The following is a 14,291-nucleotide window of genomic DNA, read 5'->3' as shown; positions in this document are numbered from 1 at the left end:
GCGCAGTGACACTCGGGCCTAGGCTCGCGCTACGTTGCGCTCGCGCAAGAGGGCGTGGGCTGGCGGCGCCGGGTACGCGCAGGGAGCGCGCGCCCCCGAGCAAGGGAAGGAGGGGCTGGTGACAGTGCGGAGCGATTGCCAGCGTCCGCGCCCCGGGAGCGGCCGGACGGAAGAGAAGGTTCGCCAGACGCCGGTCGGCTGCCTGACCCTTCGGACTCAACCCCGAGCCGAGCGGCCGCGGCTTCTGGTTGGTTGAGGAGACGAAGCGGCCACCTCGGGAAGATGTTTAACGTGGAGTCTGTGGAGCGGGTGGAGCTGTGCGAGAGCCTGCTCACTTGGGTACGTGGTGGCCAGCGGGCCGGTGGGAAAACTCCGCAACCTTTCGCGGACACCGGTGCTCGTCCCGAGGGGCGAGCGCCCGGGGCGACCTGCCGTCACATCCGGGGCTTGGGACGGGCGGAGCTGAGGAGCCGGTGCGGCCGCGTCTACTGCCGCGGCCGGGTCAGGGTCAGCAGGGAGCGGCCGGGCTCAGGCAGGCTGGGCCCAGGGTCCAGGAGGAACTTGTCCGGCCTGAGATGTTGGCGGCTGTCCGAGAGGAAACCTGCCCGGTGGGGGCTAATGATGGGGTGCAGACGGCACTGTAATTAGGACTGTTTGCCTTGATGAGGCGCTGGCGTTTCGCTCCCAAGCTCCCAGTGATCCAAAGCGTCGGTTCTGCCTGGGCGCCCGGTAGAGGCACTCGGGACCCCTAGTTACGATGCTGCTCGCCTTTGTTGTAGCATTCAGCCAGGATGGAGTGTAGTCCCTTGAGGGATGATGGATGAAGCCCTGCCCATTGGAAAATAGTACATTGGCAGGGTGGATAGACAAAACATGAAGAAGCACTCAGAGGCAAAACATTTAAAACGCGAGATGCATTTTGACTGTTACAAACGATGCGATGGTACCCATAAAGGGAATAAAGGATAAAAATTTTGAACTGGAAAAATCTAGGGATTTAGTAATGGGACTGAAACACATTTTTAAAGCACCATGAGATTCTAATTTGGAATGGATGAGGGTTAAGGTTATCGAATTTTAAAGTAAACATGCAGGATTTTAATGTCAATAGTCATGGCTTAAGCGGCCTTTTTCAGTAGCTAGACGGTTAACCGTGTCTGTTTCTGGTTTTCATAGGCTGGTTGGAGGTGGGTACAGGCATATATGCAGAGCCGTGGGACAACCAAGAGTCCCACCATGAACACTTATTTTGCCTACTGCTAAAGATGTTAACTGTCCTTTTTAGAAGAACCCGGATATATTTACAGGGGCTACTATGACACATGTGAATTTCCTTTGCATATTGGGGGAGATGGTGGTAAGCGGGCCTCTGCCTTGTAAGGGAAGACTCCACCACTAAGCTGTTCATCTCCTTGTTTTAGTCACTTTAAAGGTAAAATGCAAATAGCAAGAAAAAAGAAAAATCTATTGAACAGTGTCTTAGAGGTTAGAGGTTCAGTTCTCTGGAAGTCAGCCATCACTGTTTTGTGCAGGAACACTGCGGAGAAGTTTGAGAACCGTTAACTTAGGTTGGTTGTAATAATTGCAAGAAAAGGAGAATCTACAGATGTGTGTGCATTTGAGATTGGATCCTGATGTGTGGCCCATTTTGACCTCAAACTATGATCTTGAATTTGTAGCAACCTGCCTGCATCACTACTACCATCACTTGAAGTTTTTAATAAACTGGGTATGTCATGAATCTGATTGTGTCCTTTGAAGCAGCCTTTATAATCTAGACCTTTATGGGTTGGTTTTGTATTAGTTCATTCTTGTATGTTAAGATCACTGGAAATAATGCATAGTTAACATACTCTGTAAGGTCTAACTTCAGGCCTGCAGGTAGTCGTCACGGCTATGCTTCAGATAGAAGATGGTGGTAGGTTACACAATGGAGCTGCACCTCAGCCAAGTTTCAAATTATTATTTAAACCAGGAAGACTTTTGAAAAGATGGAAAATGTTTCATGTTTCATACCCTGTTAGTATGAAACAAGCTAGCCCAACAGAATGTGCTTAAAAATTAAACCTTATCTCCTTTTCCTGCCCCCCCCCAGCAAAATGTATTCCTACCTGATAGGGTAAACAAAACACAACACAACACAAAAAACCCTATGCTAATACATCTGCCAGTCCCCTTTTAAAAAATTACCCCTGTGTAACTGTGATGTGTGCACATAGGCACAGCTGGCACCGCACGCATATGGAGGTCAGACTCAGCTTTTTGGAGTTGATGCTTTTCCATGTTTTCCAAGCAAGAAACTCAAGTAACAAGTCACCAGCTTGGTGTGTAAGCACCCTCATCCACTGAGCCATTTCAACAGCCTGTTTGTTTTTTAAACAATAATCATTTTATTTTTTAAAAAAATTAATATTTATCTGTATGGGGATATGTACATACATAAATATATCACAGCCCTTTTTGGAGGGCATTGAATAAGTTAGAGAAGTCAGATCTATTTGGGGTCTTTTTTTGTTTTCTCTTGTTTTTGTTTTTAGAGCCATGCCCAGCTCTGGGTTCTTTTTTTTTTTAATTTGAGAATTTCTTTTGTGTGTGTGTGTGTGTAGTGTGTGCGTGCGTGCATCAGATTTACACCTCCCTCCAATTCCTCCTGTATTGCCACACCACTTGTCCCTCCCAAGTTCATACACTCTGTTTTTCTTTTTAACCTATTGAATCCATTAGTGTAGCCAGTATTTATGTGGGTATATCTGTCGTCTGGAGCATGGATAGCCTACTAGGGACTGCACCCCAGAAGACAACAGCCGCCAGTAGCTTCTCAGCGAAATGACCTCTTCTCCATTGATTCTAGAATTTTGGCTGACTTGATCTTGTCCAGATCTTGGGCACACAGCCTCAGCATAGCCACTGTGGATTCTTATGTACACCATCTCTGTCATGTCCAGAAAACAGTTTTTTGCAGCACTCCACAACTTCTGATTCTTAGAGTCTTTCCGCCCCCTCTTCTGCAATGATCTCTTGTGCTGTTAGCCTTTCTTTAGTGGTGAACACTCGGCAGTTTCTTACTCTCTGAACTGACCAGCTGTGAGTCTCCATATTAATTGCCCTCTACTAAAGAAATAAGCTTCTCTACCTATTGAGAGGAGTGAGAGCTGCACTATTCAATGGGTGTGAAGGTGACTATTTAGAAGGCAGTTTGATACTATGTACATTTAGCAAAGAAATAGTAGGTTCTCTCCCAGGGTCTATGACCTACCCAGAATGTCCTCTTAGCCCAGTTAACAACACAAAGCATGAATTCTGTCTTGTAGGGTCAGCCTTAGATCCAATCAGAAAACAATTTCATACTCCCAAAACACTGATGACACTATTACATCAGTGGCCATATAGCCATTTGTCCATTTGTCACTGTAGCTTGCAGGGCTCACAGCTGAGTAAGACTGTTCGTTTTTTCTCCCAGCAGCCTGCATAGTACCATCCTGCACTGTGAAAGCTAGCCAGTGGGGATGAAACTTCCAGGTCAAAACCAGCTTGATTTCTCTATGTCTCACATGGCTTAAGGATGTGGTGTCTTTAACAATAGGGTCGTAATTCCAGTGACAATAGCCTATATTGTTTTTGTGGACCCATTGGGTCCCCATACACACCCCGTGACTAGTAGCTCAAAGATGGGTAACCCAAACCAGTACTGCTCAAGCCCAGTTTCTTGAGCTCTGTGTGAATCATGATGAAATGATTGCATTCTCCCAGGTCTTAGTAAGTAATTTGTTTTAACAGTGCTGAGGATTAAACCTGGGACGTTGTGCTTTAACTGTACAACTGACCTATATAATTCCAACCAGTTACCCAAGAAACTGGAACACAAGAAAGAATCTAGAGGGGTTGGAGAGACGGCTCCACAGTTAAGAGGATTTGTTGCCCTTGCAGAGGATCTTGATTTATTTAGTTCCTAGAACCCACATAGTGGCTCAAAACCATCTATAGCCACAGTTCCAGATGATCCAGTACCCTATCTAACCTCCATGGGCACCAGGCATGCATGTGGTGCACATACATACTTGTAGATGAAACACACATACTTAGTGTTAAAACATATTTAAAAAGAAAGAATCTAGAATGCTATCAGATGACATAAAATTAGTTGGAAAAGAATTGTAGCTGTGGCTCACTTCTGTGGAATGCAGCAATCTTAGGTGTCCTTATTTTCATATTATGTGGGAGCCTGTGGAATGCAACTACTCCCATTCCATTTTCCATCTTTTGCCTAACTCCATCTTACCAACAGATTTGCTCCTCTATGAGAGAATAAAGAAATTTCTGAAGTACAGAGGTTTAAAGCACTTGGGGAAAGTCAGAGTAGCATGGTGGTTGCTGGCTCCAGCAGTTCTCATACATACTCATTGATCAACAACATCACCTGGAACCTTTATCAAACCAGTTTACTAGGCCCTGAGGCTAGAGTTTCTAGGTCTGGGACAGGATCTGACATACTCCCAGGCAATGTGTAGTTAGTAACCTCAAGACAACATTTGAGAACCACTGCTTCAGAGCAGGTTTTAAGCTTACTGCTATTTGATATTTTTGTACTAAATTTTGTAATTGTTGGGTGCACTGTTCTGTGTATTTTAGGGTATTTAGTAGAGGCATTGCTGTCTTCTTTTTACAAAATAATAGTACTTATCCTGCTATTCCAGACTCTGTCTCCTAGGGAGCAAAATCACTCCTAGTAGAGAACCACTGCCCCAGAGTTGCTGATTCCATGTGATCTCACACTTACTCTTCTAGTGCTTTTGCTGGACTGGGGAGAGGTTGGGATATGTTCTCAGAGCTTCTTGAAATTACAAGAAGTAATTGTGACCCTCCAGGTAGAATTTTTGCTTTAACATAGTTAAGTACAGTTATCTTTCTGTTTGACTTATTACTATCCTGAAATGTTACAACTCAGACCTGATAGATCACTTAAGTTTATTAATTGAAATCTATTTGTTCTGAAAGCAGAGGTCAGTGTTCTCAAGTTCTCATAAGTATTTATGTACCTGAAGGGCTAAAAACAGAAAATAATTGTTTAGAAGCTCCGACTTAAAAATCAGAATGAAAATTTAGCTGTGGGTCCTAAGAGAAGGGTTGGGGGTGTAGCAGACAACACACCAGATAGTGTTAAGTTACTCTTTCTTTAAAATTCTTTCCTATGGACTAAGCATGTAGCCCAGTTTGTAGAGTACTTGCCTAGCTTGCACAAAGCTTTATTTTAGCAATGTGTAACCAGATGTGGTGGTTATAACCTATAATCTCTAATTCTTCCAGTCAGGAGATGGAGGCAGGAGGATCAGTGAGTTTAAGATCATCCTTGTCTTTGATAGTGAGTTTCAGGCCACCCTCAGATGTATGAAATTCTGTCTCTAAATAAATAAAAGTAAGACATGAAACTATTTGCTTTTATTGTGTTGTTTCTTCTGATTGACCAGAGGCAATTTTGTAATCCTGAGTAGGACTGTAACTCAATTCTAGAACACTGGTCTTGGGTGGACAAGGCCCTGAGTTCCATTCCCAACTTGGCATAGAAAGGAAAAGAACTTGTATTACTTAACCTTGTCAGTACTTCAGAGGTCTCCAGGTGCTAAAATTAGTGCCTAGGTACATAGGAATTATTTGATGCATTTGTTAAAAGAGATTAACAGAGATTAATTTATTTGCACTTATCTGTAATCTCAGCTCCCTGGGAGGCAGAGGCAGGAGATTGCAAGTTAAAAATTTGTGGAAACTACAGAGTGAGTTTAAGGCTAGTTAGCTTAGCAAGACTCTTGTTTCAGAAAATTGTAAAAAGGCAGGAGAGATTGCTCAATAGTTAGGAGTACTGGCTGCTCTTCCAGAGGACACAGGTTCAGTTCTGAGCACAGGTATTGCAGCTCACAGCTGTCTGTGACTCCAGTTTTAGAAGATATGATGGCCTCTAAAAGCACTGCATGCACATAGTGCACAGACATAACATTCCTACACACACAAAAAAAAAAAGTCAGAATTTTAAAGGAGATGAGGCTATAGCTCTGTAGTCATTTTTAACCTAGCATATGCAAGGTTCTGGGTTCAATCTCCCGGTAACACACAGAAACACACACACACACACACACACACACACACACACACAGGAGAGGAGAGAGAGAGAGAGACAGAGAGACAGAGAGAGACTGAGAGATTGATTGATTGATTGATTGATTGATTGAGATTTTGGCTTCCTAAACACAATGCGGGGATGATGTGTGATTCAGTTGGTGGAGCTAAGAAATATGTCTCAAAAATGAAAACTTTGTAGACGATTGAATGCACACCTAGTTTGGAAACCACTAATATTAATACCCTCCCAGTCTTTATATGAAAAAAAAATGAAAAGAGATAGGTAAAATATCCTAGGTTATATAATAAATTAAAAGTAAAACAAGGGATTTGAATTGATTCATTACATTCCAAGCATTGTTCATTGAGCTTAATCTTTAAGTCCCTTATTTTGAGGTAGTGTACCAAGTGAGTAAGGTATAATATGTGATTGGCACTGTTTTCTCCCTCCTTTCCTCTTCTCTCTCCTCTCCTCCCCTCCCTTCTCCTCTCTTCTCTCCTCCCCCTCTCCTTCCTCCCTCCACTCCTCTCCTCTTCCCTCCTCTCTCCTGGTCTCCCCTCTCCCTCTCTCCTTTTCTTTCCCCTGTCTTCTCCCCCCCGCCTCTACCCTCTCCTCTCCTCTCCTCTCTCTCTTCCATATATAAACCTACAAAGAACAGATCATTTTTTATATGCCTCCTCCCCAAGGAGTCTCACTATATTTTAGGGCTGGCATTGAATTTAGAATCCTCTTGCCTCAGCCTACTCAGTAACTGGGAGATTTCTGTTATAAAATATATAAAATGGGAAATTGTATTTTCTCAGCATTTAGGAATAGAGGCAGGAGAATCAGGAGCTCAAGATCACCATGACCTCTGATTCATGATGAGTTGAAGGGTAGCCTGGGCTACATGAGACCCTGACTTTTATGGATGGCATGGTACAAAGAAGCAGATATTCACCCATTTTAATAACAGTAAATTGCTTCATGATTTATTTGGCAATATATATTTTTAAAAAGCTTTTAAAATGAATATATACATTAATCTGGATTTTTTTCCCCTAACCCAGTAATAAAAAAGATAGGTGGTCACCTGAGTGTTATCTCAGTGTTTCCATTGTTGCTTACCTTGGAGAGCCTTGCCAGCATTACAGACTGCACCGCAGGGTTTCCTGCGTCTTTCCCTCCAGTGTTTCCTACCTGCACCTGCCTCCACACTGGCCAAGTGTAGCTTACAGCGCAGTGCACCTTCGTCTCATCCCTACAACATATCATCATCGCAGCTGAAATCTTTGTCCATACATCCCACAATACTTACACAGTACATTAAAAGCTCTGTCCCAGGATGGCCTTCATCTGTGTATCCTCAGTGGTTTGTTTTCTTTTAGATCCAGGTTGTACTGCTGGTTATCACTGTAAGCTACACTTGTTTGTTTTGTTTTGTTTTTTCTTTTTTGGTCTCAGGTGGCCTTGAACCCCTGAACTTCTACCTTTACTTTCCAAGTGCTAGAATTACAGGTGTGTGCCCTAAGCCCTGCCTAGGCTCGTTTCTTACATTTCTCTCAATTAGTACAGAGTTGGTTGTGATTCAGTGCATATTTGAAGTTAAAATGAATTGAGTATCCAACATAATGACAATGTGATAATATGAATTCTATATCCATATAAAGATATGTTTGCCATTGGGTACCAGAAATCTCAACCTGGCTTGACCTAAGTGATAAATTTATTCTACATAATAGGAGATTCTGTATTTTTAAGTTCAGTGGTTAACATTTATCTTAGAAATGTAGTTCTTTGTATCCCTGCTCTGTCTTCCATTGCATATTACATAGCTCTTAACTTATTTCTGGCCTGGTGGGGTGGCTCAGTCAATACAGGTGCCTGTCACCAAGTCTCGAGATGTCCCTTGAACTCACATGGCAGAAGGAGAGAACCAAATCCCACATTTACCTCCACGTGCATACAGTGGCCCAAACATGGTATTATTTCTCACAGTAATAATAAAATGATAAAGAAACTATTCTCCTAAGTAATGGCTGCCACAGTCAGTGATGCAACACAAGCTTTCATGCTTATAAGAAATTGACCCCACTCTCCAACAGATATCTCCGTGGTGGTCCATTCTGTCCTTGCCCTTTTTATTCTCGAGTCAGTCGTCACTGGTAGAGGCACTGAGGACCATCATCATCTTAGGCTGCCATCTGTGAGTGATATAATGAGAAGTCAGCCAGTGTCCACCACACTTTCTCCTTTACCTGTATGGGGGGAAATTCATGATCATCTTTTAAATTTGTTTTCAATCCCCAAGATGAGATAATGACATGAATGTAAAAACCTTAAAAATATTAATATAGTTATTAGTTAACCATTAGATCTTTTCTTCCTTCAGATCCAGACTTTTAATGTGGATACACCATGCCAGACCGTGGAAGATTTAACGAACGGCGTTGTGATGTCCCAGGTTCTTCAGAAGATGTAAGAATAAATTGTTTGTCTTTATATATGGCTTTACATATAAGTCTTTCTTAGACTAAAAAGGACTTAGAAAGTTAGTGTGTGAGTTCATTTTCTATCCTTGAGAAAATGAGAAAATTCATATGAAAGAAAGGTTTGGTTTACAATTTGGGGTATTTCAGCTTTTGGTCAGCTGTCCCATTGCTCTTGGGCCTCTGACAAGGCAGCACTGTGGTGGGAGCATTGGTAGAAGAAGCAACTTCCCCCACAGCAGTCAAGATGACATTCAGGGGCTGCAGAGATGGGTTAGTGGTTACAAGCACTTGTTGCTCCTACAGAGGCCCCAGGCTTGGTTTCTAGCTCCTGCATAGTGGCTCACATCCATTGATAATGCAGTTCTGAGGGATCCAGTACTCTCTTCTGGCCTCCCAGGCACCAGGCATACACATGGTACACATACATATGTTCAAGCAAAACATTCATAGGATGAAATAAAGGAAATTTAAAAAGGAGAAGCAAGAGAGGATTTTTAGAGGCTCTTGAGTCCTTCAAGGTGAGCCCTCAGTAATCTTGCTTCCTCTCAAGTAGGCCTTTCTTCACAAAGGGTCTACTATCTCTCAGTCAGGGACCAGAACTTTACATGCATCTTTGGGGATCATTTGAGATATAAACTACACCAAGCTGTTTTCATAAGCTTGGGTTGCATGTGAAATGAGAACAGCTTTGGGGATTTTATTTTGATGGCGAGTATTTTCTTAGTATAGACTGGTTGCAAGTTTAGTCGGGATAGTGGTTGTTACGCTAACATAGATTGATGACCAGATTTTGCCATTATAGGACAAACTGAGAATCCTGTCTCTTGTAGAACACCATTGTAATCTTTTTTATTTCTTATATTTTATTTTTTTGGATTTGGTTTTTTTCAAGACAGGGTTTCTCTGTATAGCCCTGACTGTCCTGGAACTCACTCTTTAGACCAGGCTGGCCTCGAACTCAGAGATCTGCCTGCCTCTGCCTCCCAGAGTGCTAGGATTACAGGCGTGCGCCACCACCGCCTGGCACACCATTGTAGTCTTAACACTGAGATCTCTAACCACCAGTGTGGTATAGCAATTGTCCTATAGTTCCTGTTCCCTTAACCTTTTGACTTATTCTCTGAACTATGTAATATCTTATGTGTGTTACTTGGTTATTTGCTTTTGACCACCTCTATCCCTGGAAACACACAGTCCAAGTTTGTTAAGTTTTATGAAGAGCCAGGAAACTTGTTTTTTCTCTCTTGGATCCTAGCAACGAAGAAAATGCTTGTTTTTGTTTTATTGAACTGAATCAAATTGCCAGTCTTTGCAGTTTCAAAGAGGTCAGATATCAATAACTCTCTGATTCAATATGTTGTCATAGGTGCTCATGACTAAAGGAATGAAATCTTTGAGATATATGCAACATATTTGATTATTTTTAACTAAATACTTTGAAAACATAATGCTATAAAGTTCACCATCAACTTTTGACTTAGCATTTCTTTTTTTCTTTTCTTTTTCCTTTATTTTTAAGATAAAGTCTCACTATGTAGCCCTGGCTGGCCTGGAACTTACTATGTAAACCAAGTTGCCTTGAATTTTCGGAGTTCTGCCTGGTCTGTGCTGCACATAGAGGTGTGCGCCGCCTGCCTGGCCCAGGCTTGTTTATTTAAAGCATTATGTGTGAACTGGATTCAGCATGATTTTCAGATGGTTTTATACTTTGGAACCCCGAGTTATTGTGAGCTGATATTAAAAGATTTATATATGACTTCATGGGATTTTTCTCTAGTTCTATTGAAAATCAGTATCATTTTTAAATGAAATCTTTATATTACTACCATCCATGAGTTTATATGAGTCATACATGAGAGAGGTCGCTGAAATGTTTCAAAGAACCTTCTTTGTGTGTTGAGAATGTGAATACATGTTTGAAAACTATAATTTTTACTTTCTGCTGTAACTTAGCATGCATACATCTGTTTTCAGGCCCTGGGCACATTTTTTTTATTTAATGGAAATCAAAAAGGTTCGTTTGAGACCTGAACAATTCTGCCTCTAGCTCCCCCAAAAGTATAGCATTTCTTATGAGACACTAAGAATATAATTGATGACTTATGCTGTCAGACTTGTGATTTATTTGCTTGTTTCATTTTGTTTGAGATGGAGTTTTAGTACTTAGCCCTGACTGTCCTAGAATTCACTATGTGAACCAGGCTTGCCTTGAACTCATGGAGATCTACCGGCCTCTGTTTCCTGAGTGCTGAAACTAAATGCATACACCACACTTGGCAGAACCTGTGATTCTTGGTGTGCCTATATGCATGTGCCTAGGAACAGTTAATACATTGCCCTGATCTGAATTTAAGTTCCTTTCACATTTGATTTCTTTTTTTATTGTTCATTGTGTATATTCTTTGTTCATAGTAGTGTATTATATGTATGTGTGTGTGTGTATGTGTGTGTGCATATATATATATATATACCATGTCTCTATATACATGATTTTATGTATCAGTGTAAAGTTTAAGAACCAAAGAAAGGAAGCATACAATATTTGTCCTTCTGATGTTGACTTAACTCATTTTCCCCAGTTGCATCTATTTTTGTATAAATGACATGGCTTCATTAGTCTTCATTCTTAAAAATAAATCCATTATGAATATACCAGGTTTTTTTTTGTTAGATATTCTAAGTATAATTTTTTCTTTCACTTTTTGAGATCATAATATAATTATATCATTTCTCCCTTCCATTTCTTCCCTCCAAAACTTCCCATATTTGCCTCCTTACTATTTCAAGTTAATAGTGTTCTTTTTCATTACTGTTGTTATATTTGCATATGGACATATACACACATCTATATTCATAAATATAACTTGCTCAGTCTGCCTAATGTTACTTGTATATATGTTTACAAGGCTGACCATTGGATAACCATTTTTTATGTTTATAAATTATACATTTTCTTTGCCCAAGGTGGGATCTATAACTTAGCTGTTTGAATAATGCTATAATAAACATTGATTATCTCTGTGCTTTGTTGATGAGTTCTTTGGGTAAATCCCTAGGGAAGTACAGGTGGTAATATGGAGATCTGTTTTCAGTGTTTTGAAAAACCTGTGTGCGGGTTTTAACAGTGACTGTGCTAGTTCGCCCACCAGCAATGTATAAGGTGCTGTTTGTCCACATCCTCGCCAGCAATTTGTTACTTTTCTTTTTTTTTTAAGTTCTATGTTATTTATTCATGTCTGTGTATATATGGGTACCAAAGGAAGCTAGAAGCAGGTATCAGGTCCTTTGGAGCTGGAGTTACAGGTTTAACTCCACATCTGCCTTATGTAGATGTTAGGATGCAAACCCTGACTCTCTGATAAAGCAGAAAGTGCTCTGAAGTGTTGAACCATTTGACCAGTCCTGTTTGCCTTTTTAAATATTTTTTCAACAAAATTTTACTTTTAATTACAAAGTTTGCCATTCTGATAAATTCATTTTTCCCAAGAATAAAGATACTTCTGTAATATTAATAAACTAACGACTCTATACATCTCTACCTTTTTAATAATTGTTTTTAGTATATATATGTGTTCACATGCACTGCATGCCACATATATGCTGTGGTGCATATAAAGAGGTCGGAGGGCGACTTGGGAGTCTCTTCTCTCCTTCCACCTTGTGTTAGGCTTCCATAGCAAATGCTTGTACCCACTGAGCTAGCTCCCTGGCCCTGCCACATTTGTTAAAGTGCTAAAAGATAGCATATTAAATAAATGTCTTAAGTAAAATTAAACCTTTATAACATAAAAAGAAACTACTTCCAGTGTAATAATTTAAGTATGAGTATATTACATGATCATACATAAAATGCAGCTTTTCAACTTTGTGTTAGCATTGGTTTGTTTAAAGTCAAAACCAGAAAGTCTTACCTGTCTCACAGTAGTAAGATACTATGTTTTCTTTGGCACATCACACGCCTACATCTTCCTTGTGAAAATCTCTAATGCTACCCTATGATTGCCAGAGTGGATGCTGTTTTGTTGTTTGGCGTCCGAAGAACTAGTTCAGCAAGGAGACATTCCATTTTGTTGTTCTCACAGGGGACACAGAACCAGAACATAAAGACTAGAGTGCTTAGCTCTGCCCAGCTTACCTAAGCAATCATTTCAGGATCAGAGCATTGTTTTCTATTTCTATTCAAATCATGAGTTATCTATCAAGACAGCTTCAAAAGAAAGTATTGTAGACTTTCATTTAAATTAAGCAAAACTGCATGCCTTTAATCCTAGCACTTGGGAGGCCGAGGCAGGTGGATTTTTGAGTTCGAGGCCAGCCTGGTCTACAGAGTGAATTACAGGACAGCCAGGGCTACACAGAGAAACCCTGTCTCGAAAAAACAAAAAACAAAACAAACAAAAAAGATAAGCAAAATAAAATAGGCCTATATTTTCTAGAGTGGGCTTTCTGACTTATACCTGTTGAAGAGACCTCAGGTCTTGCTAAAACACCTGTTTAAAGGTTTGTTGTACTGGCCAATGAGTAATTTAGTTAGATAGCAAAGAATAATTATGTAGATTTCTTAATTGCTATGTTGAATTGGTACTGGCATACTCTGCTTAGTTGTTACTTATAATCTGCATGTCACCAAAATAGACAGCTATCATTCAGATAACTTTATGTAGATACAGACTTGGAGATGTTCCTTGTTAAGGTCACCAGAAAAATTGTTTGCCTTTTAAAAATCCTTTTTTTTTCCGAGATAGGGTTTCTCTGTGTAGCCTTGGCTGTCCTGGAACTCACTCTGTAGACCTCTGCCTCCCAAGTGCTGGGATTAAAGGCATGTACTACCACTGCCTGGCTTAAAAATACTTTTAATTAGTTTATTTATTAATATTTGTGTATATGTGCATGCAGTTGTACTCATGTGTGCATTCATACCACAGTGTGCATGTGAAATCAGAGGGCAGACAGTTTTAGAAACCAGGATCAAGTTCAAGTCATCAGGTTTGTACAGCAGTTATATTATCCTTTGAGCCATCCCACCACCATTTGAGCCATCCAGTTACTTTTGAATACTAATAATTTACTGTATAATAATTGGCACAGAGCTGTCTTAGTTACTTCTCTTTTGCTGTAAAGATACACCATGGCCAAAGCTATTTATAAAATAAAGCATTTAATTGGGGGCTGGCTACAGTTTTCGAGGTGAGTCCATGACCATCATGGTGGGGAGTATGACAGCAGGCACCTGGCTTTGGAGCAGTAGCTGGGAGCTTAAATCTTGTCTGCAAGTTGGAGGCAGAGTGAGAGAAACTGGGCATGACAGCGTCAAAACCCTCTAGTGACACACTCCTCCAACAAAGCCATACCTCCTTCTCCTTCCCAAACAGTGTAGAGTGCTAGAACTAAGCGCTCAAATATATGAGTCTATGGGAGTCATTCTCATCAAATCACCACAAGGGCTTTTAAAATTTTTCCACATTGAACACTCACGATTAGAAACTCTTCCTAAGAAACACCAAAGTTTAATTATCCCATTTCATGCCTGCTGTACTGGAATAATTTAAGAAAGAACCCCTACAAAGTCCCTTACACACACACACACACACACACACACTCAGCATGGTTTTAGCATGATATGTATTATTCATAGATCTGCCAAAGCTAAGAGTCATTTTAGTAAATAAGATGAATAATAGTATTACGAAAGCATAGAAAACTAAGCT

General features: G+C 40.7%; 1 protein-coding gene across 1 annotated transcript in view; it reads left to right on the top strand.

Moving 5' to 3' along the window:
• Nucleotides 1-24: 24 nt before the first annotated feature.
• The window catches only part of Hook3 (hook microtubule tethering protein 3), an 87,534-nt gene continuing 73,267 nt past the window's right edge, over nucleotides 25-14,291 (top strand). The window contains exons 1-2 of the mRNA XM_052162354.1: nucleotides 25-339; nucleotides 8,484-8,569. Of these exons, the coding sequence (XP_052018314.1) occupies nucleotides 283-339; nucleotides 8,484-8,569 (143 nt within the window). The 5' untranslated portion in view covers nucleotides 25-282. The remainder of the gene's footprint in view (nucleotides 340-8,483; nucleotides 8,570-14,291) is intronic.

Source organism: Apodemus sylvaticus, chromosome 18 (assembly GCF_947179515.1).
Source record: "Apodemus sylvaticus chromosome 18, mApoSyl1.1, whole genome shotgun sequence".
Lineage (NCBI taxonomy): Eukaryota > Metazoa > Chordata > Mammalia > Rodentia > Muridae > Apodemus > Apodemus sylvaticus.
This window is presented reverse-complemented; position numbering and strand designations above follow the sequence as displayed.